Source organism: Mustela nivalis (assembly GCF_964662115.1).
Source record: "Mustela nivalis genome assembly, chromosome: 6".
In the NCBI taxonomy this organism is placed as follows: domain Eukaryota; kingdom Metazoa; phylum Chordata; class Mammalia; order Carnivora; family Mustelidae; genus Mustela; species Mustela nivalis.
The window spans coordinates 107,288,424-107,313,171 of NC_139025.1; the positions used below are offsets into that span (position 1 = coordinate 107,288,424).

Genomic DNA, 24,748 nt, shown 5'->3' on the forward strand with positions numbered 1-24,748 from the left:
CCCCATTCTTTCACGAAAGTAACATTACTCAAAGCTCACTTCAAAACTTCCTTTAAATTCAGAAAACTGTAAAAATGGTATATATGGAACATACTCACACTTCAGGGACATAACATAAACTTATTCTAATTAAATAAAATATTTACTGTGAGGAGGGGAAAGTGTACTCAAACTAATCCTCTATCAATTCAATTTTAACTGATTAATCATGTGCTCCACTGAGTACTGTCAGGACTAAAAGTTTGTGTTCTATTATGAGCATCTCTCCAATTCTTGAAATTATTTTTCAATTCTAAAGATTATGACAAGGTAACTAGTAATAAGAATAGAGTACTTAAAGGAAAAATAATATTAACTATTTTAGTGTCCTTACTGTGGTTGAATGTAAAAGAAATCCATCACAGAACCTCCGAAAAAAATTTTTAAATTTAACCTTAGAACTGGACTCATGGTTTAATACTACAGGTGGCAATTTATTTATATGGCTTAAAAATAAAAGTTAACTGAGCCTCATATTCCTTCTAAAAGCAATGAAATCGGGCGCCTGGGTGGCTCAGTGGGTTAAGCCGCTGCCTTCGGCTCAGGTCATGATCTCAGGGTCCTGGGATCGAGTCCCTCATCGGGCTCTCTGCTCGGCAGGGAGCCTGCTTCCTCCTCTCTCTCTGCCTTCCTCTCTGCCTACTTGTGATTTCTCTCTCTGTCAAATAAATAAATAAATAAAATCTTTAAAAAAAAAAATAAATAAATAAAAGCAATGAAATCGCTAATACAAAGAAGAAAATTAATGGGCTCCTGGGTGGCTCAGTGGGTTAAGCCGCTGCCTTCGGCTCAGGTCATGATCTCAGGGTCCTGGGATCGAGTCCCGCATCGGGCTCTCTGCTCAGCAGGGAGCCTGCTTCCTCCTCTCTCTCTCTGCCTGCCTCTCTGCCTACTTGTGATCTCTCTGTATCAAATAAATAAATAAAATCTTTAAATAAAAAAAAAAAAAAAGAAGAAGAAAATTAACCACAAACACAACGCAAGAGCTTCCACATTTTGCTCAACTTAAGAAACATTTTTACCTGAGGGAACAGTTGTATTGTTTTGGTGGTTTTCACTGGTGGAAACAAACAAATCTTCTTCTCCTTCAGTTGAGGAGCTGGAAGAGGATTCACTGCTGAGGTCATTCTCACTGGAACTACTAGAAGTGGGGAGCAATGCATATTTTCTTCGGGCTAACACTTCTCGTTTTTTTCTCTGCATTAATATCCTCTCTTTTTGTTTCTGCGTCCTCTGTGAGGAATTATTTTTTACAAATCTCTTTCTGCATGGAAGCCTCCTTAATGAACTGCTATGAAAACAGGGTCTCTTCATTAACAATCCTGAAACAGATTCTGTCTCTGTCCGAGGCCACTTTTGGGACCGTGCACTATGAGTTCTACTTTTAGCACTCAAAATTGCCTGGGAATGTCTTACAGAGACTTCTTTATCCTCATCCGAAGTCACAGTATCAGAATCTCCAAAATGCAGACTAGATGAAGGGGAAGAAAGACAATCACTAAAAGAGGAATCATTATCTTCATCGCTTGGTGTTTCTAGGTGTTGCCTCAATCCTAATATTCCCTGGTTCTCTTTAACACAATTTTGCATGTAAGAAGGGCCAGCCTGCTGGCTTTTGCGTTTTTTCCTCACAACAACACTTTTTTCTTGTTCTTGTTGGTTACCATTCATGTCCTTCTCTTGTTTTTGAGAATCATCACACAAATGAGAGAATTCATTCCCCACTTTACTGTTAATCATCTCAACTCCCGCAGGAAAACTTTTGGCTGCCCCAATGGGCTCTGGATGCAAGAGGATCCCTTTCAGACTCTCCTGTGTCTTTGGCGCATCAGAAGGAATCTCACTCTTCATATCCACTTTTAAGGTATATAGCTTGTTATATTCAGGAGTCCATTGAGACATGAGAAACTTTAAGGAAGGCCTAGAAGACAAAATTAGAGATTTAAAAGAATGTTAATGTGTTTTATTACACTAACTTAAGCATTTCAGATGCCACTGAGGACATCGTTAGAACAGAGAACCGCCTTTTCCTGATATACCAGCATATAAGTTGGCTGTAGTAAGTCATTTTACTGTTCTTTTAAGCCATTTTTCTCTGATACCTCTACCACATACCCAATCTTCAGAAATATAGTAAAGATCATAGAACAGAAGCCTATTTGAAAACTTCTATTAACCAAAAACTTACCTTGCTCTATGATCTTTCTACCTTCAGCTACATTTTTAGTTAAAATCTAACAATTTCTTCAAAACCTATTACAGTAAAAACAGATCAAAGGACTAGAATTTAAAAGACTTTGATTAGTCAACGCTTTTCTCCTGGTATCCTGAAAGTGGTAATTAAATATTTTTTTCTGCATCTAGATGGTTGTTGTATTAGACAGATAAGCTATAAATAATGAACTAGTATAAATATAGCTCCTCTTTCCCATGTATCTTTTTTTTCGTACTACTCTATTCTCTGATGAGAATATAACTCACTGATAGACAAAATACACAATTACTGCATTTCACAAAGTTTCAGATATATGCAGAAAGACTCCAGCCAAGACTGTGAGTGGCTGAAGATCAGTCAGTTAAAGCAGCACAGCAAAAACATAAAACCAAATTTCCTATAACTAATCTAAGGGTATCTAAATCATTGTGTCTTTGAAAGTAGGAGCTGCTGAAGAAAGGAACTTGAAATTAATTCATCTGCATCAATGCAATGTACACATAAGAATGGTAACAACATAAAATTAATAAATATCATGACTCAAAATAGAATGTATTTATCAGAAAGGCAGTTAATGTGGAAGTCCAAAATATGATTAAATAATGTTAAGATTTTTAACATAAGTTTTTATTTTTATTATTTTATATTTATTTATATTTTTTATATTTTTATATTTTTATATTTTATATTTATTTTATATTTATTTTTATTATTTTAACTTAAGTATTTATTTTAACTTGAGTTTTTTATTTTTAACTTAAGTTGAAGTATAAGAGACAAACATATTTTAACTTTACAGCTCAATCTATTCTCACAAAGTGAACATACCTATGTAACCTCCAAGTTCACAAAACATAAGATAACCAGCACCCTAGAAATCCCCTTCCAGTCACTCCAACTACTGGAAGTTGTAACCACTATCCTAACTTCTAAGACTATGGATTAGTTTTGTATTTAACATGCACTTTTTAAACCACTTCCTAAAAAGAGAGGATGAACAGGTATTTGGTAGCAAGTCTTTTCCTTCTCCACAAATGACAGTTAACAGGAATATACAATCTCACAAGTCTCCCACTTTAGTGTATGACTATTATCAGAACAGATGATAGCAATTAAAAAAAAATGAAACAGCCTATTTCTTTTTCTTTTTTTTGAGTAGGCTCCACGCCCAACACGGGGCCCAAACTCACAACCCTAAGATCAAGAGTCACATGTTCCACTGACTGAGCCAGCCAGCCACCCCAGAAACAGTCTGCTTCTATATAAAGCTATCAAAACCTCTATCTTCTGTAATTCTTGTTTACAAGGACAGGCAGTGATGTAACCAGAATCAGCCATCAAGCTCTATCTAGAGTTCAGCAGAAGTAGGAAAGGAGGAACACAAAGAAGGCTGAACACATGGGCACAGCAATGACCAAATTACAAGAGGCAGCAAATCAGATAAGGATCACTGTAATTAAATGTAAGAAAACACAAATCACAACAATAAGGTACAGATAAATGTGATTTAAGATTCAAGGGGTGGCCCACTAAGAAGGCCACAATAGAAAAAATAGAGATAATAACAAGTATTGGCAAGGATATAAAGAAGTTAAAATCTTCATACATTGCTGGTGGGAATATAAAATGGTGTGGCCACTCTGAAATGTAACCTGGCTTAGCTACAATATTCATAGTACCATTGGTCATGATAGCACAAAAGTGCAAACAACACAAATGTCCATCAACTGATAAATAAATAAATCCACACCATGGTTACTCATTAATCAAAAGAAATGAAATACTATTTCATGCTACAAAGTGCCAGGACTTCAAAAGTACTACACTAAGTAAAAGAAACAGTCACAAGACCACATTTTTTAAGATTCCTTTGTTAAGAAAAGTCCAGAATAGGCAGTGCTATAGAGACAGAAGGTAGATTAGTGATTGGCTAGGACAGGAGAATAACCAGAGAATTGAAATGTGATGGCCAAAGTGTTTCAGATTTATTTTCAGTGAAGTGAAAAGGTTTTAAAACTGATTGTGGGGGTGCCTAGGCGGCTCAGTGGGTTAAGCCTCTGCCTTCAGCTCAGGTCATGATCCCAGGGTCCTGGGACTCAGCCCTGCATCAGGCTCTCTGCTCAGCGGGGAGCCTGCTTCCCCCTCTCTCTCAGCCTGCTCTCTGCCTACCTGTGATCTCTGTCAAATACATAAATAAAATCTTAATAAAAAAAAAGTGATTGTGGTGATAGTTAATCAACTCTAAATATTCTAAAAACCACTAATGTACACACTTAAAAAGGGAGAGTTATAATGGTATGTGAATTATATCTCTATTAAGCTGTCGCCAAAAAGTCAAGAGAGAAAGCAGCCAGACTTCTGTGCATCAGATAATTATGGACCCGTCTTTGATCTCATTAAAGAGTCACGTCATTTGGAAAAATATGGGGATCTTTCAGTTTATGTCTCTGAGGAGTTGTGATGAGTTGGATCTCTAGAGAAATAAACTTCATATGCTGAAGGAAAAAAACTGCTTCAGACTCCTCACCCTTAATTACTAAGTCACACTCGAGGTACTGGTAATGGAGATCCTAAGATGCAATGAAAACTTGCCAAAAGGACAGATCAATTCTGAGAACAGGAACCATAAGTGAATTTACAAAGAAGTGATTCATAGCATAATTTACTAAACTCAATTTCTTTTCCATTAGCTTATGCCCCAAAGCCAAAACACTGAACTCTTTATGGTTAACTCTGCTCTGGGTTTTGGCAAATTTTGTCTGCCTAGGTGGAGGCAGGGAGGGAATAAGGGACAGGTGGTACATATACGATGTGGAAGGTGGTGTGTGTTTGTATACCAGTAACTGTTGTCTGAGCTATCATGTCAAGCCCATATTACCTGAGCTATTCCCACCAAGGAGTATTCTAATTCATGCTTTTATTTTGAACTGAGAAAAAGAAGAGAAGTTCATAAAAAGAAATAAATACTAGTACTGGATATTTTTAACTAAAAAAGCAGCAAAACTAACACAAAGGATCAATAAATAATATTTGAAACTATTTGGTATTTGATGAAATTACAACCTAGTCTTTTATTTCTATAAAAACTATTGGCCAGGGGCGCCTGGGTGGCTCCCTGGGTTAAAGCCTCTGCCTTCGGCTCAGGTCATCATCCCAGGGTCCTGGGATCAAGGCCCGCATCAGGCTCTCTGCTCAGTGGGGAGCCTGCTTCTGTTCCTCTCTGCCTACTTGTGATCTCTGTCAAATAAATAAATAAAATAAAATAAAAAATTATTGGTTGATCCAATTTACAAAGGAGGTTAAACATGTACCACATATATCTTAACTCCTTAACCACATTAGGACTTATTTGCTTATACGTTACTTCAGTACTAAATCCGCAAGATTTTAGTACTTCAGTACTAAACCAGCTCTTTGTACTGGTTTGATTCAATCATTGTATTGCTATGTCATGAGAGCAGCATACCAATTACTTCTGAAACTAGTGTAGGATACACAACTAGCAGTAAATTTTGCATTAAAAAAAAGCACAATAACTAAAAATGCTAACTTTCAAAACTAAAAGGGTTAGGATTTGGCAATTTATATAATAAATTAAATGTACATGAATATAAGGGGGGTTTAAAAACTCATTAAGATTATGGATACAACTTTGAGGAACTCTATCTGTAAACTGAGATATGGTTTAGAAACAGTCATTATTATTGGTATGAATGACTTTTACAACCAATGGTAAATGTAAGTACTGTTAAGTTTAAATAGAAATTTGATGATCTTACAGAGCTCTAAAGGAACAAGATGTTTTAAAATATCCGTAAGATTTTGTATTTTTCTATAAAACTTTCAAAGATTATCAGGAAATGAACTAGAAATATATCCACTGTTTATGCACTTTTTAAATATAACTAAGTAGAAACAAATATTGGTACCACAGGGATATTACTTAAGACATGTTCTGAATTTTTAATTCTCTTTTACTGGTATTTATTTTACTATGTGCCAGTTTAAGGACATGAAATCAAGAACCTGACAAAATACTCTCTCCTACCACCTAAATGCTTCATAATCACCACTTCTTATAGCTAATAATGATAAACTTCTTAGCAAATTAAAATTAACTTGCAGACTGATATCGGACAGAAAGGAGAAAGTTATAGGCAGGATAACTATTGTGAGACTGCCAAACTCAACTTCTTTTAGGAAGCTAGGTGCAGGGCACCTGAGTGGCTTAGTTGGTTAGGCATCTTTCTACCTTCAGCTCAGGTCGTCAGAGTCCTGGGATCAAGGCTGAATCCGGCTCCCTGCAGAGCAGGAAGCCTGCTTCTCCCTCTGCCTCTGCCTTTCTGTCTCTCATGAATAAATAAACAAAATATTTTTTTAAAAAAGGAAGCTGGATGTAATAAAAATGTGAAGAAAGATCAATGATCAAGGCAACCTAGCCTAAATAGACAATAATGTTCAGAGACAGACTGTTGGCTATCAAATGATTCATCTGAATTCTTGTTGACCAAGGGCACAGGATGAAAAAAAAATTACAGATAATTCACTAAAAGTCCTAAAAGAGACAATTATAGATATAATGATATCAGAATACAGAAAAAAATGGGACAATGTAAAAAACTTTAAGGATAAAACTCACAGAACACTCAAAACTGCAATTACTGAATAAATAGTTCCAACAGGTCCACTAGGGTATGTTATCAGAGTGTGCATGAGACACTGATCCACATACTGACATTAAAAAAGTAAAATCAGGTGCACCTGGGTGGCTCAGGGTAACTTAGGCCTCTCTGGCTTCAGCTCAGGTCATGATCTCAGAGTCCTGGAATCAAGCCATACATCAGGCTCTATGCTCAGCAGGGAGCCTGCTTCCCCACTCTATTTGCCTGCCTACTTGTGGTCGGTCTCTCTCTGTCAAATAAATAAATAAAATATTTTTAAAAAAGAAAAGTAAAATAGTCCTAACCTTCAAAGAATTCAGACTAAGGAGAGAGAGAAATAGATTACAAAACACCAAAAAGAAAACACTGCAAGGACACTTAGATATTATAGAAGGAATCCATAATTGGAAGGATAAGTAAGAGTCAGCAAAGGAACAGCGTAGTGGGGGATAGAAGAAGCAGGCCATTCTAAAATATAAGACAAGGGGAACACCTTGAAAAATCTTAAACTAGAAAGTAATATCATTATAGCTATACTTCAGCTGGACCATCTGGTAATACAGGGTAAAAAAGGGATTGAAGTAGGCCAAAACTGGAGACAGAAAAGAACAGTAAAGAAGCTACTGCTATAAAAATGAGAAAAATGTATGGATAGACAATATGGGACTGGTGATCAGAATGGGAAAGCACAAAATCCAGAGATAATGAAAGACTTACCAGGAGTTTGTTAACCTTTGGTTAGGAAACATCTAGAGCTAGCATCCTAGTCCAAATTATCATAATCTTCTCCCTATACTATTGCAACAGACTCTAATTGTTCTTACTTCTACCAACAATTCACTTCTACATAGCAACTTGAGTGTATCCTAAGAATATAAACCAGATATTATACCCTTGCTCAAATTTTTCCAGTAGTTTCCAAATGTCTCAAAAACAAAATCCAAACCCTTTACCACAGCTTATATGACCCTTTATGATCTAATGTCCATCTATTTCTCTTACTACCTCACCTCTTTATTCACTAGGCTGCAGCCAAACTGGCCCTCTTTCTTATTGGTCTCTGAACATGGCAAGCTTTCTCTGCACCTGTGCTTTGCATTCCCCATGCCTAACATGCTTTGCTTTTTTTTTTTTTTTTTTTTTTTTGGAAAGGCTAACTACCTTCTGATCACCATGTCGGTCTTACTTTAAATGTCAATTTAAATGTCAATTTAAACCAATGGGCACCTGTGTGGCTCAGTCGGTTAAGCATCTGCCTTTGGCTAAGATTATCATCCCAGATTCCTGGGATCAAGTCTCAGATCTGGGCTACCTACTCAGCAGGGAATCAGCTTCTCCCTCTGCTCTTCCGCCCTGCCCACGATCTCTCTCTCTCAAAATACATAAAACCTTAAAAAATTAAAAACAAAAAATAAATGTCACTCTTTGGAGAAGTATTCTCTGACTGCTCTGGGGCAACCATGAGAATGTCCCTTGCAGACCTCCAACTACAGAAAGCTTAACTGATGAAGAGCCCCAACTGCTGTGTTTTGAAATCCATTACTACATTTGCCTGAAGTCGTATTTCCCACAGACTGCTCCTGGCCAATGACATTATAACAGAGAAACTAAGTTAGGCCTGTCCTTTGGAGACACAGAACTTTAATAGCTGACTTTGGTTTTAGGACTCCCTGATGGCCTTGCTGAAACTTCCTAAAACCCAACTTTTTCTTTCCTCTCTCCACTCAGGGTCAGATCTGCATTACAGTCCAACAACTCTGCCTTCTCCAGCTTCTCCCCTCATTTTCTCTTACAGACACCTCCCCCTAATAAAATCCTTGCACACTGTGTAAAGAGGAAAATACCAACAGAGTAAAAAGGCAACCCACAGAAGAGAAGAAAATATTCACAAATCATATATCTGATAAGATATAAGGGCTGAGGGGCACCTGGGTGGCTCAGTGGGTTAAAGCCTCTGCCATTGGCTCGGGTCATGATCCCAGGGTCCTGGGATCGAGCCCCACATCGGGCTCTCTGCTCAGCAGGGAGCCTGCTTCCTCCTCTCTCTCTCTCTCTGCCTGCCTCTCTGCCTACTTGTGATCTCTCTCTGTCAAGTAAATAAATAAAATCTTTAAAAAAAAAAAAAAGATATAAGGGCTGATATCCAGAATATATAAAGAACTCCTAAAACTCAACAACAAAAACCCCATTAAAAATGGACAAAGGAGGTGCCTGGGTGGCTCAGTTGGTTAAGCAACTGCCTTCAGCTCAGGTCATGATTCCAGGGTCTTGGGATCGAGTTCCACATGGGGCTCTCCCTGCTTCTCCCTCTCCCTGCCACTACCCCTGCTTGTGTACTCTCTCGCTCTGTCAAATATGTAAAATCTTTAAAAATAAATAAATTAAAAAATAAAAATGGAAAAAGGAACTGAATAATGATTCCTCCAAAGAAGGTGTACAAATGGCCAAAAGGAACATAAAATGAGGGGTGCCTAGGTGGCTCAGTCAGTTAAGTGTCCAACTCTTGATCTCAGGTCCTGAATTCAACTCCTGCATTGGGCTCCACACTGGGTGTGGAGCCTACTAAAAAACAAAACAAACAAGACAAAAACCATAAAAAGATGTCACTAATCAGTAGGGAAATTTAAGTTAAAAATATAATGTGATGCTACTTCACATCCAGGGTGGCTATCATCTAAGAAACAAAATAACAAATATCCGTAAGGGGTGGAGACACTGGATTCCTTGTACACTGCTGGTGGGAATGGAAAATGGTACAGCAACTGTGGAAAAGAGTATGGCAATTCCTCCAAAAATTAATAGAGAATTACCATGTGATCTAGCAATTCCATTTCTAGGTATGCACCTAAAAGAAAGCAGGGACTCAAACAAATTATTTGACATACCTGTTCACAACTGCATTATTCACAACAGCCAAAAAGAGGAAGCAACCCAAATATCCATCAATGAATGAATGGATAAACAAAGTGTGCTGTGTGTATATATATAGTGAAATATTGTTCAGCCTTAAAAGGAATCCAGGGCACCTGGGTGGCTCAAGTCGGTTAAGTGTCCAACTCTTGATTTTGGCTCAGGTCATGATCTCAAGGTTGTGAGATCAAGCCATGCGTGGGGCTTCAAGCTCAGCACAGGGTCTCCTTGAAATCCTTTCCCTCTCTTTCACAAAAATAAACAAATAAAATACTCCCCCACTTTTTTTTTTTTTTTAAGGAAGGAATCCGTACAAAAACCTGCACTAGATGCTTGTAACAGCTTTACTCTAATTGGCAAAACTTGGAAAACCACCAAGATGTCCTTTAGGAGTTGAGTGGCTAAACTGTGGTGGATCCAGAATATGGAGTATTATTCACTGCAACGAAGAAAGGAGCTAACAAGCCATGAAAAAATGTGGAGGAACCTTAAGTGCACATTATATTAAGTGAAATAAGCCAATCTGAAAAGGCTACACATGCCAAATGATTCCAACTATAGTACATCAAATTCCAGAAAAGACAAAAACTATGGAGACCATAAAAACGTTAGTGGTTACAAGGAAAGGCTTAAGTGGCAATAAACAGGTAGAGCAAAGAGGATTTTCAGGACAGTGAAATACTGTTTGATATTATAAGGAAGGACATATAACATTACACATTTGTCCAAACCTGAAGAATGTACAACACCAAGAGTGAACCCGAAGGTAAACTAAAGAACTCTGAGTGATGATGACTTAATTTAGGTTCACCCTTGGTTAAAAAAAAAAAAAAAAAAGTACTATTCTGATGATTGATGCTGATAATGGGGAAGGCTGTGCATGTGTAGGGACGGAGAGTATATGCGAAGTCCCTCATATACCTCCCTCTCAATTTTGTTATAAGCCTGAAACTACTCTAAAAAAAAAAAAAAGGCTTTTAAAAAAAAGGAAACTCTGACACGTTACAACACAAAGGAACCTTGACGACAATAAGCTAAGTGAAACAGACGATGACAAAAGGATAAATACTGTATGCTTCCATTTACATCGGTGCCAGCAGCAGTCAAATTCAGAGACAGAAAGCACAACAGTGGTCACCAGGGTATATAAGGAGAGAAGGGGATGGAAACTGGTGTTAAGTGGGTATAGAATTTCATTTGGGAAAGATAAAAATGTGCTGGATATGGATGGTGGTGATGGTTGCACAACAATCTGAATATATTTAATGCCAAACTACACACTTACACATGGTTAAAAGAGTAAACTTTACATGATATATATTTTACAACCAAAAAAAAAAAAATTCCTTGCATATTTAATCCTGTCATGGCATCTGTTTCTCAGAGAACCTAGACTAACACACACTCCATTTAAAGAACAACTTCTTTTCTCCATCACTCAGTATCACATCCTGATTTTTGTAAAGTCCTTAACTTGCCAATAACTGAAATCTCATTAGCCTATTTTTATTGTATATGGTACGGGTTCCCTCACTAAGTTTCAAGTTCCAAGAAAACAGGAACCTTATCTGCCCTATTCACTGCCTGATCTCTAGCAACTAAAACTCAACTGGCACATGCTAGGCACTCAAGAATATTTTTTATTGCATTTATCAGTAGAATAAATGGGTAAAATTTTAAAATGACTGTTATATTTCTGACTGGGGTAACTTAAGAATTATGGTGATGTCAATCACTAAGACAAGAAAGAAAGGAGAATATGAAGAATGAGAGTAACAGAAACAAAATTATGTAACAATAATGTCTAAGACTTCTTATACACTTGTTACAACCCCATTTTCAGTTACAACAGCTCTACAAGCACAATAGACATAAAAATTAATATCTTATTCTTGGGGTTCCAACAAGCCCTTGAAAGAGAGAGACTTACCACAAAAGAGAATAGTAAGGAACCAAAGATTTTCTCCTCCATAAAACTGGTAACCTATCTACATGCTGCTTCTTGACTCATAGCAAATATTAAGTAGCAAAGTAGATGCATCTTGCAGAAAGTCTACAGAGACCAATTTTCATGTCTCTAAGAGTATCAAGGTACAACATTAAAAAATAAATCTTCAAACCAGAGAACTGTGGCTGGATTCAGCTCACAGACATGTTTTCTTTGCTCTGCACAATTCAGAAAAAAAAAACACAGCAAAACAAAAACAAAACTGATGACTAGTTCTCATTCACATCAGGGGGGAAAAGCTTTCACCACTATATAACATTGTTCTGGAAGGGCTAGTCAAGTCATTCAAACAAGAGAATGGACATAAATAATAGGAGGATTTTTTGGTCATTATTTGCAGATGACGTCTACAGGTGAGACTGACAAAAAACCTGGAAACACTAACCTAGGCAAGTTATCACAACAGTTCTCTGAAATCAATGACTTTCCTTTAAACAAAGAGTAGCTAATTAGAAAATACTATAGGGGGAAAAAAACCACTCACAACAGAGTGAAAAGATTTAATACCCAATTGAACATTTAACAAGAGACACACAGTACCTATATGAAAATAATTAATACTATATCAGTTTTGCAAAAATTACTGCAAAATTTAATATGACTCCAAAATAGTAGCAAAATTTTTAAAATTATGAAACAACAGAGGGGTGCCTGAGTAGCTCAACTGGTTAAGCGTCTGACTTAAGCTCAGGTCATGATCTCAGGGTCCTGGAATTAAACCCCATGGTGGGCTCCCATGCTCAGTGAGTCTGTTTGTCTCCCTCTCTTTCTGCCCCTACCCACACCCCTCCTGTGTGTACTCCCTCTCTGAAATAAATAAAATCTTAAACAAAGGAAACTAGCATTCTAGTTTTCTTAACCATCAAAGATTCTCTGTCATTCATAGTCCTGCAGACATGTAGATCAGTTCACAGTTCTGTATTAAACAGTTCAAAATTTCTTACTTTTCTCAGCACCAAAGGAAAAATACTGGTATCATCTGGGTAAAGAGGTGGTAGAACAAGGAGTCTCATGGATGGATCTATACTAATAAAATGGGGTCTTGCCATATTATTTGCTAGAGTCACATGTGTTCATCTTGTGGTTGCATTTAAAAGTCACTGAATTTTAGAATGATTTATACGGAGAGTGAAGAGATTTAGAGACCTAAATCCAAAGATGTTCACTCTACTCCTTAACCTAAACAGATATCAACAGAGACAATAACTTGAGAGGAACTAGACAGACATGAGATATTCAACATGAGGAGATTCAGGGACATCCTCCATTCCATGTTGTTCTACATACTACTGCCCATGATATTAAAGGGAATTGAAGTATATAGTACAATGGAGTTTAGAACTGTCAGACTCTGACAGTTACCTAAAGAGAGGTATGCCCAGGATCACCATCTCCTCTGGAAGAGTAAAGGGGAACTGAGAAGCACAGACAGCACCATGTTTACCTTTAGAGACTTTCACATGGGTTGACTATCTCAGCTAAGGTTTACTCTGTGAGCAAAGTTTTTGTCCGCCCCCCACCCCCCGCAAACTTGACTTCAAATAACTTAGGAAAAACAACTAGCTGACTGAGTAACCCACCAAGATGATGACTGTAAGACTAAGAAGTCTTATAAAATATTACCAAAATACTCTAGGAAAAGAAAATACTCCAGCTAGAGAAAATGAGGCCTACAATAATAATCAAAAAAGCTAGCATATCTAAGAACTATGGGAAAATATTATGAAAGAAAAGGAATCACAAAAGGAAAGGTGACTTTCCACATTTAAGTGTGATCACTGACAAAAAAATAATAAACAGTCAAGCAAAAGTAAATGTCATTCATTTGCGTACTAGAAAGATCTGGTTTCAAGTCCTGACTCTGCCCCTGACTAGCTGTGTCACCTTGGGCAGATTACTTAAACTCTCTAAGACTGCTCCTTGTCTATAAAACTGGGATACTAGAATCTATCTCATAAAATTGCTTAAAGGGTTAAATCAGAGTACCTAGCAGAGCACCTAACATAATGGCTCTTATTATTAATTCCTTTTCTAGAGAAGCAGTTACACAGATAAAAAATAAAATGTTTAAGACCATCCCTTATAGCTAGAAATAGATGAAGTCCTCAGAATCAAAGAAGGGCATACAATCAACTGTTCCTACTACAGAACCTTAAAATAATTAAAAATGGAGGACTAATTTTCTTTGTCACAAAACCCATGAAAACAATTCTACAGATTCTTCCCTACTATGGAGGATTAAAATTTGGGGAGCTGGATGCTCCCTGATATCTAACACTAGACATTCTACTTTTGGAAAAAGGTTAAGTTTCTTTCAAATAACAGGTTTCTATTACTCAATGAACCTAATGATCTTCTTGTTTGTCTTGTTTAAAATAGTCTAAAATCCCCAAGTATTAGTCATCAAAAGAAAAAATATCTAACATCTATTTAGGTCTCCTATCAGAACAAACTAGGTGGAGTTCAACACAGAGTCGACTATTCTAGCTGTGATTGTGGTGTCATCATGACCAGTAGCGATGAAGGGTGTATCTGTCCTGGCAAGCCCAAAGAGTATCTGAGACTCAGTTCCAACTAGTTAAAAAGGAAGTACCACAAATCACAGGGTACACCACATAATGTCTAACATTCCTGGTAAGGAAGCCTAGACTCTAGAATTTAATATGAAATATGAAATACAAAGATGCTGCTAATTATCTGTTATATAAAATAAATTCTATAAAAAAAACTAAAAGACTCAACCAAAAAAGATTCTAGATGCATATAACTACAGAACTGTGTAACAGGATGCGGATGACAATCCTCGTAAATGGAGCAAAGACTTCAAATGGTCTTTGTTACAAATTAGAAAAAAGCCGTAATTTTTTTTTTAAGATTATTTATTTGACAGACATCGCAAGTAGGCAGAGAGGCAGGCAGAGACAGAGAGGGAAGCAGACTCCCTACTGAGCAGAGAGCCCGATGCGGGGCTCGATCCCAGGACCCCGAGATCATGACCTGAGCCGAAGGCAGAGGCTTAATTAACCCCCTGAGCCACCCAGGTGCCCCCTGTAATTTTTTTTAATAGAAAAAATAAACACCACCACCATGGACAGGTTATTGCCTTTAAAAACACTAAAACTAAACATTTATTCAAATTCATATTATTTGCATGTAGTTTCTCACCATTTTATTTACTAGAACTTTCAAATAATCAACATTTAATTAAAAATAACTGTACAAAGGGACACCTGGGTGGCTCAGTCAGTTAAACATCTACCTATGGGGCTTCCTTGCTCAGCGAGGAGTCTGCTTCTCCTTCTCCTTCTGCCTACCACTCCCCCCCACCCCCGTGCTCTCCCTCTCTGACAAATAAATAAATAAAATCTTTAAAAAATAACAACTGTACAGAGCTATATTATAACTGAGGAGGGTAGAAGTAAAAGGGAAAAATTTGACCCAAGGGTTTTTTCCTTTTTATTAAAGTTTTAATTTTCACAATTAAGATAAAATTAGGGTACATCCATAAAATAAACTGCTGAGCAGTCTTTAAAATTGAGGTAGTTCTGTACAGATACAGAAAGTACAGATAATTTTTTTAAAGCAGGTGGCAAATAAGTCTGTTATACTATCTCTTTTTGTAAAACAACTTATGTTTACATATGCATGGGGAAAATACAGAAAAATATACACTTATTTGGGGACTGAGATTATAGGAGGGAGATTTATAGCAGTGGGTTTGGAGCTTTCAACTTCTGTGCTATGCATTTCTATGCAGTTTGAATTTTTTATAATACAATCATTTGTCCCTTTTAAAATCAAAGTACTTGGGGTGCCTGGGTGGCTCAGTGGGTTAAAGCCTCTGCCTTCGGCTCAGGTCATGAGCCCAGCATCCAGGGATCCAGCCCTGCATCTGGCTCTCTGCTCAGTGGGGAGCCTGCTTCCCCTCTCTCTCTGCCTGTCTCTCTGCCTACTTGTGATCTCTGTCAAATAAATAAAATCTTTAAAAAAAAAAAATCAAAGTACTAGGATTTTTTTAAAGGAACAAAAAATAATGAGAAGAAAATATATTTTATTTTTCTACTGGACTAGGACACAACTTTGTTAATAGTTGTGTTACTACACAAATCAAATATACGCTAGTATGATCTTTATGGGAACCCTGACTAGGGATAAATTCTACCTCAGAGACTACAAATGACCACTAATCCTGGATGGCTTAATAACAGAATAGGGCAATAGCATCTGCCTGTTGGCACATTTGAACAGAGTTGTCAGATTTAACAGCTGATTATGCTTCTCAATTACTGATACCACTCTAAGATTCTAGGTGTGTTGTTTCTGAGCTTACCTTTATGAAGAAATTTTAATACTTTGGAAGTAATAATTTATCATGAAATCATTTAATAAAATCTTTCATCATTAAAAGAATAGTAATTACCACTGAAAAATGTCAGTAAGAAGAAAAAAAATAATGTACAAAGTAAACAAACCTCCATAATCTTCCTTAAGAATTCCTCAAGTAAACAATCTGCCACTTTCAAACCTTCAAATTTACAAACTAAACTTAGAGATTACTGTTGCTTAAACTTACACTTTCCAAAACTGAACTTCAAGTACTCTCCAGGTTTCCCTGGAGATTGGAACTCAGTGAATTGAGAATTCTGTCTTTTTTAAAGGGATAGAAAGTAATTTAAAGATGATTAATACTTCTGTATACGAAAATATCTGCATTAATACATCTTCTATCTTACCAAATTTTACCAGTCTTTAAGAGCTCAGTGTAGAATTAAACCATACTGCTCAACAATATCTTAAATCTTTACAAAAATACATTTTTTTAAAAATGTATTTTTACAAAAATACATTTTATTTAGGGGCGCCTGGATGGCTCAGTGGGTTAAGCCGCTGCCTTCAGCTCAGGTCATGATCTCAAGGTCCTGGGATCGAGTCCCGCATCGGGCTCTCTGCTCAGCAGGGAGCCTGCTTCCTCCTCTCTCTCTGCCTGCCTCTCTGCCTACTTGTTCTCTCTCTCTGTCAAATAAATAAATAAATAAAACCTTTAAAAAAAATGGTTTTATTTATTTATTTGACACAGAGAGAGAGAGATCACAAGCAGGCAGAGAGGCAGGCAGAGGAGGTGGAGGTAGCAGGCTCCCTGCTGAGCAGAGAGCCCGATGCAGGGCTTGATCACAGGACTCTGGGACCATGACCTGAGCCAAAGGCAGAGGCTTAACCCACTGAGCCACCCAGGCACCCCCAGAAATACATTTAACATTTTGACCTAATTTTTGTCAATATTTAAAACTGGGATGCTGGGTGGCTCAGTCAGTTGAACCTCTGACTGTTAATGTCAGCTCAGGTCTCGATTTGAGGATCATGAGTTCAAGCCCCATGTTGGGCTCTATGCTGAGTTGGAGCCTACTTAAAAAAAGAAAAAAAGAAAGAAATACAAAAAATGCCTTGGTCTTTGTCTTGTAAGTACTTACATACACTGAATGATGCTCAAGGAGAAATCAAAATAAAAAATACAAAGATAAAAATTACGGTGGCTTACACAAAATTCTCTGAAGAGAACTACCTCAATGAAACAATGAGCACATCCTTGTGAGAAGCAGGAAATACTATATAAAATAGGTAGAGTCGGGGCACCTGGGTGGCTCAGTGGGTTAAAGCCTCTGCCTTCGGCTCAGGTCATGATCTCAGGGTCCTGGGATCGAGCCCCACATTGGGCTCTCTGCTCTGTGGAGAGCCTGCTTCCTCCTCCTCCTCTCTCTCTGCCTGCTGCTCTGCCTACTTGTGATCTCTGTCAAATAAATAAATAAATAAATCTTTTTTAAAAATTAAAAAAAAAAATAGAGTGGAACCAAATTATGGTGGGCTAAAAAAGTCAAGATGAGAAGTTTTGACTGATATCATGTATGTTCAGTTATTCAAATAGTTACAGAAAACTACTTTGTATGCTGGATACGTGGGCACAGATATAAATAAGATACAGGCATCTATCCTTCAAAAAGTTCGTAATTTAGCACAACAAAAAGAATATAAATAACTAAAATATAGAATGATAATAATATAAATAAAAGTACCCTCTATTAGAACACAAAGGAGAAAGCAACTGGTATTTCTAGGAAAGGCTCTATAAAGATGACATCCAAGTCAAACAATGAAGGATGTACAAGGTAATGATGGTAGGCAGAGAAAACCTTCATTTCAAACAATGGCAAGAAATGGCACTATCTAAATATTCTAAATGTTTGGGATGTAGATTTTTAAAAATATATATTTATTTGAGAGAGAGAGAATGAGAGAGCGAGCAAGGGAGAGGAAAAGTCAGAGGGAGCAGCAGACTCCTGCTGAGCAGAGAGCCCCATGGGCCACTCGATCCAGGATCATGACCTGACCTGAACTGCAGTTGCTCAATCAACTAAGCCACTTAGGTGCCCTGGGATGTAGATTTTTTTGTTTTTGTTTTAGTGGAAGAGAATAAGCCGGAGTCAAATTACCAAGAAGTAAAGAATTCTATGCTTTCACTTAACATACAATTTAGAAAGATTTAATTGAGGAGGTGCTGACAAGAGTAGACTTGAGGGAAAGTCTGAGAGATTTGCTGTGATGGAGAAAAAGGACAGCTTTAGAGGGAGACCGGTGAAGTGAAGGAAAAGGCAGGATTTGCAAATATGAGTCATTTAAGACAAAGAAATAAGATAGGGAAACAAGAAAGAAGAAAAAAGCCAATGCCACGGGGAGGTTTTGTTTTTTTTTTTTACTTTATTTATTTGAGAGGGCACAAGAACTCATGCGCATGAGGATGACTGGGTAGCCTGATGCAGGACTCGATCCTGGGACTCCAGGACCATGACCTGAGCTGAAGGCAGTCGCTCCACACCTTCACCAACAGAGCCATCCAGGCGCCCCAAGTATGGGGTCTTGCTTGGGTATCTGAAGGAAACACTAAGTCACTGTCAGAAATAAAGTTACTTGGAAAGAGAATAAAGGGATTTAGTTTTGGATATTTAGAAATAATAAGACAACACAATGGACTAAGCCTATAATACCAGGTCTGGAAATAAAGATTTTAGCATTATCTACTTGGAGGAAAATAAAATCACTACAATCAATAAATTACCTACCATAAAAGTGAAATTCTGAATATAGAGAATAAAGAGCTAGAAGAGTATTGTATGGGGGTGCCTGGATGGCTTAGTGGGTTAAGCCTCTGCCTTCAGCTCAGGTCATGATCTCAGGGTCCTGGGATCAAGCCCCACATCAAGCTTTCTGCTCAGCGGGGAGCCTGTTTCCCCTCTCTCACTCTCTGCCTGCTTCTCTGCCTTCTTGTGATCTCTGTCTGTCAAATAAATAAATAAAATCTTAAAAAAAAAAAAAAAAAAAAAAAAGAGGGGCGCCTGGGTGGCTCAGTGGGTTAAGCCGCTGTCTTCGGCTCAGGTCATGATCTCAGGGTCCTGGGATCGAGTCCCGCATTGGGCTCTCTGCTCAGCAGGGAGCCTGCTTCCTCCTCTCTCTCTCTCTGCCTGCCTCTCTGCCTACTTGTGATCTCTCTCTGTCAAATGAATAAATAAAATCTTTAAAAATAAATAAATAAATAAATAAATAATAAAAAAATTAAAAAAAAAAAAAGAGAGTCATATGGTAGAGTATCTGCCATAAGAAAGGCAGGAAGAAAAAAAAAACTTAGAAAAATAGTAACAAAGTCTGAGACAGGAGAAGATCTGAGAAGGCAAAACCCTGAAAGCTATTCTTCCTATTTATTAACCCCTTCCTGACTTCACATTTTTGACTAACCAGTAAGTACTCAGAAACACATCTCAGTACTGCTCTCACCAGCTCTATGAATCAGTACTTCCAAACAATTTTTTATATCCTGATACACAAAGAATATTATATATATTGGGCATTTAAGATAGATAAGGCATCTAGAGGGTGCCAGCCCTGGGGCTCCAGCCATCCAGACCCTCTCACATCGCATCCAGACCCTCTCCTGATGTCTTGAAGGTGAAGGGATCGGTATCTCCACATACCTGCAACCAAATCACAGTACACTAGCTAAAGCTCTGCTCTAAATTCTTCATCCCTTTCTTCTGTAAACACTCTTCCAAACGATAATTCTATACCAATGAAACCACCTGCCTTTTGCTTCTAGGTTGCTGCCATGGTTTTTAAATCATCCTAACCAGGGCGCCTGGGTGGCTCAGTGGTTAAGCCGCTGCCTTCGGCTCAGGTCATGATCCCAGGGTCCTGGGATCGAGTCCCACATCGGGCTCTCTGCTCAGCAGGGAGCCTGCTTCCTCCTCTCTCTCTCTGCCTGCCTCTATGCCTACTTGTGATCTCTGTCAAATAAATAAATAAAATCTTTAAAAAAAAAAAAAAAAAGATCAATAAATCATCCTAACCAGTACCAAATATTTTTAATTGAAAGAAATTTTTAACCTCAACTAAGTCAATAACTACCTGGCGATTCTTTCTTTCCTCATAGTGAAGGACTCAAATATTTACTTAATTCCTTAAGCTCTCTCCTCCTTTCACATCCTCTCATTTTAAGCAAATTACTAACTCTGCCTCTTACTTTATGGAAAACAGAGGCTACCAAAAAAAACTCTCCAATGTCTTACTTCCCTATACCAATCTCTAACTTTTCAATTTGTATCAGGACCCTTACAAAATATGCCATCCTGTACTGGAAAAGGTATTTTAGATTAATAGTATCCCTCCACTCAAAAAAGACTTAAACTGTCAACTTTATGCTGTTAAAGCAGCCTAACCACAAGCCACTGAAATTAGTTACTGCACAGATTAGCATTACTTCATACTCTCTTGTACCTACTCTTCCTACATGGAAGGAAAGAGAGGAAGGGAGAGAGGAAAGAGGGGACAGTAGGCTTCTTCTACCAAATCCCCAGATTGAACAAACTTGAGCCAAAATACCGTACTATGATCTTGAAGCTTTCAACATTTTTTCAGAACACTGCTCAACAATCAATCTAGAATCACAAACTGCAGAACCCTACAGAATTATGTTGTTTTGGAATGAATGCTGTTTTTTGCTAGTATCACACCTGGCTTTCAACTTTATACTCCCACCCAAGCAAATATCCATGTTAAAATATGGTATCGTTCATAATTCAGTTACTTAGAACTGTCTTGCATAAAATACTCATCAGGTCTTACCATACTGTTCAAATAGCTCCATTTTTCTCTTTCTGTAAGGCAAAATAAATACTATGTTCCTTTGGAAGTCAACTTCAGCTCTCCGGAACATAGCCTACAGAAAAATGATTCTCTAAAGGATCAAAATAATTGGCAGGTCAGGCCACATGCAATTCAATATTCAGAGACTATTTTATTTTACACATAATTCTATAATCTTAGTTGTCAGGATTCAAAGTATAACAGACAATATTAGTGGCAGCACCTAAAAACAGGTAAGAGAAGAACTAAGACACTTGTCCCAATAGCTAAAAAGTTCAATTTGCCTAGATTAAATAATATTATTTATGTGAACAGATTCTGAGAACACTGTAATATAGCACAAAATAAAAGATGATGTTCAAAATCATAATTCTGAGCCATCCAGAAAGCAGATTATTCTCAGCAGAATAAACATGTACATGTTTTAGGCATATTTACAACAATATGGTTAATAAGTTTTTAGTTGCTTACCAGGGAACATGCCAATTTTGACTAGCAATATTATCTCAGTTTTTATTGAAAATGTACAAAAGATGAAAATTTTGATAGTATAAAAAACTGCACATAAATTGGTAAAAGTGGTAAAAGAATAAAATTTTTAAATACACAAAACACTTGCAAAATATGAAACTACAGTCATAACATGCAGTTTCCTCATAATGATAAGGAAAATACAGGTGACTTCTCTATCTTATCTAAAATGTTTTATTTATTTTTATTCTTTAAAATTTATAAAACAAAATAAACAGGGGTGTCTGGGTGGCTCAGTGTGTTAAGCTCTGCCTTCGGTTCAGGTCATGATCTCAGGGTCCTGGGATCCAGCCCCACATCAGGCTCTGCTCCACAGGGAGTCTGCTTCCCCCTCTCTCTCTGCCTGCCTCTCTGCCTACTTTGATCTCCTTCTCTCTCTCTCTGTCAAATAAATAAAATAAAATCTTTAAAATATATATATATATTTTAAAAAAGAGATTCAGGTTAGGGGCACCTGGGTGGCTCAGTGGGTTAAGCCTCCACTTTCCGCTCGGGTAAAGGTCTCAGGGTCCTGGGATGGAGCCATGCATCGCATTGTGCTCTCTGCTCAGCAGGGAGCCTGCTTCCCCCTCTCTGCCTACTTGTGATCTCTCTGTCAAATAAATAAATAAAATCTTTAAAAAAAAAAGATTTTGTTTATTTGAGATTTATTATCTCTCTGTCAAATAAACAAAATTTTTTTTTTAAGATTTTATTTACTCATTTGACAGAGAGATCACAAGTAGGCAGAGAGGCAGGCAGAGAGAGAGAGAGAAAGAGAGGAGGAAGCAGGGTCCCCGCTGAGCAGAGAGCCCAATGCGGGGCTCTCTGGGATCCTGGGATCGTGACCTGAGCCAAAGGCAGAGGCTTTAACCCACTGAGCCACCCAGGCACCCCAAATAAATAAAATCTTTAAAAAAAAGAGAGAGAGAGATTCAGGTTTGTTATTTACAAACTTTGGTTCCTAATGGGTGCTGATCCTAAAATCTGAGGATAAAAATAAGTAGGAGGATAAAGACTGAACTACAGAATTTTTGAAGGATAAGAAAGTAGAAAGTTCAGAAAACTTGTAAATATCCCTGGCTCTTTTTCGCTATTGACAAGGGCTAACTCCACTGTTTGAATGAAAACCTTTCATAGAGCTGCAGCTGCTAATTCAAATCAGATTTTGCAAGAGAACTCAGAAATAAACTCATACCCAGACACAGATCCACTCACTTTCTAAAATGTTTAATAAAGTTTCAAGGCAGAAACACATTTAAAAGCTCAAATTTCCATTCCTTGGGAAAAAAAAAATCCAGCTAACGCAACTGGATAAAGGTTCCAATCTCCCTCATCTTTTTACCGGCCCTGACAGTCTACAAATCATTTGTAAATGACTTCTATAATTAAGAAGAAAAAATAAAAACCTGCATAATGAGAAAGAGAGGGAAGACTAGAGTAACAGCAGTTATGGCAAAATAATACTAATACTACTGATGATGATACATCTATGACTGATGACAGTGGAGAGGAACAGACTCTAGAAGTCTACAATTCCTGTTAGCCTAAGTTCTTAAATACAGCTGTCTGTCCATGGCAGGTTTCCTGACATCTGAAAAAAAAGTTTGTTTTTTCCAGGCTTAAAATAAAACACAAGGATCTAAAGGACTTTTCCCTACTTGGCTGCCCCTAAAACAAGTATACACTCCTCCTATGCTTTCTTTATTTTGTTTTTGTTTTTTGCTTTTTTTTTAAGCACGGAGCTCAACACAGGGCTTGATCTCATGACCCTGAGATCAAGACCTGAGCTGAGCTCAAGAGTCAGATCCTTAGCTGACTGAGCCACACAGGCACCCCCTTTAAAGCTTTTTAAGTTAACTTTCCTTTTTTAAAACACTTCAAAGTGCTTTTAGAAAGCTGCCTCTTATGGGGGCACCTGGCTGGCTCAGTCGGTGAAGCATGAGACTCTTGATCTCAGGACTGTGAATTTGAGCCCCACATTAGGTATAGAGATTTCTTAAATATAAAATCATTTTTTAAAAAAGGAAGCTGAGGGGCACCTGGGTGGCTCAATGGCTTAAAGCTTCTGCCTTCGGCTTGGGTCATAATCCCAGAGTCCTGGGATCAAGCCCCACATCAGGCTCTCCGGTCAGCGGTGAGCCTGTTTCCCTCCTTCTCTCTCTGCCTGCCTTTCTGCCTACTTGTGATCTCTGCCTGTCAAATAAATAATATACAAAATCTTTAAAAAAAAAAAAAGAAGAAGAAGAAGAAGCTGCTTCTTAATGACTCCACAGCTGAAGACAATGTTACACACAGATACAATTAAGTACTCTTTTACAAATGTGTGATACTAAAACCTCTTCACCACTTATCCAAATATCCAGGTGCAGACTTTCCAGACATTCTGCAAAGGAACTGAAGAACCAAGGAAAAAGGGCACTAGGACCCAGCGCCCAGATTCTGATTTTTAATGCTGCTCTTCAGTAAAAGGAACTAAGGCTCCTTGGTTCTAGGATTTTGGCAAGAAAGATATAAGATAAACCTGGAGCAGAAAGTGCCAGAAAGTAAAGAACATATACACACATACACACACACACACACACACACACACACATGCACACTCACACACAAGGCCAGAGGCATGTCAATAGAACAACAGAGCCAATCTGAAAGAGTTCCCAATGTCTAAAAATAGAACTATAGCAACAAGATAAATAAATCAGTACCAGATCCTACCCCCAAGGTATAAAATAAGTATCCATTAATTCACACTGATATAAATAACTAAATAAATAAGTAGGAGCAAATAGACAAACTTCCTTATAGAAGAATTCCAAATGACTTGTGCAGATGCATCCCTTCTAGGAGGTAGAGCTTAACTACTCCTCTCCCTTCAGTCACTTCCAAAGAAAGGACTAAGAAGGAAAAGAGAGTACTTTAAGGTGGAGCAAATAGTACCTTGGCCAGAGATCAAGGCTACTACTATAACTCATGTTGCTAACAGGGGTACTTCACCACTCTGGGACTCTTCCCATAACCCATATCCCTAGTCAAACCAGCGAGAAAAACATCAGGCAAACTCAAATTGAAGGACATTCTATAAAATTCCTGATAGTCCTCAAAACTGTTAAGATCATAAAAACAATGAAAAACAAATACTGAAACCACAGGCGATTACATTCAAATAACATCCAGAGTTAAGTTAATAGTAATATACCAATGTTGGTTTCTTAGTTG

At 37.6% G+C, this 24,748-nt stretch overlaps 1 protein-coding gene across 13 annotated transcripts in view; it reads right to left on the reverse strand.

Moving 5' to 3' along the window:
* Nucleotides 1-24,748, reverse strand: part of RNF111 (ring finger protein 111) — a 97,626-nt gene that overhangs the window by 54,037 nt on the left and 18,841 nt on the right. For all 13 annotated transcript variants that reach the window (XM_082733740.1, XM_082733737.1, XM_082733735.1 and 10 more), the window contains exon 2: nt 1,062-1,960. In XM_082733740.1, the coding sequence (XP_082589866.1) occupies nt 1,062-1,941 (880 nt within the window). In that variant the 5' untranslated portion in view covers nt 1,942-1,960. The remainder of the gene's footprint in view (nt 1-1,061; nt 1,961-24,748) is intronic.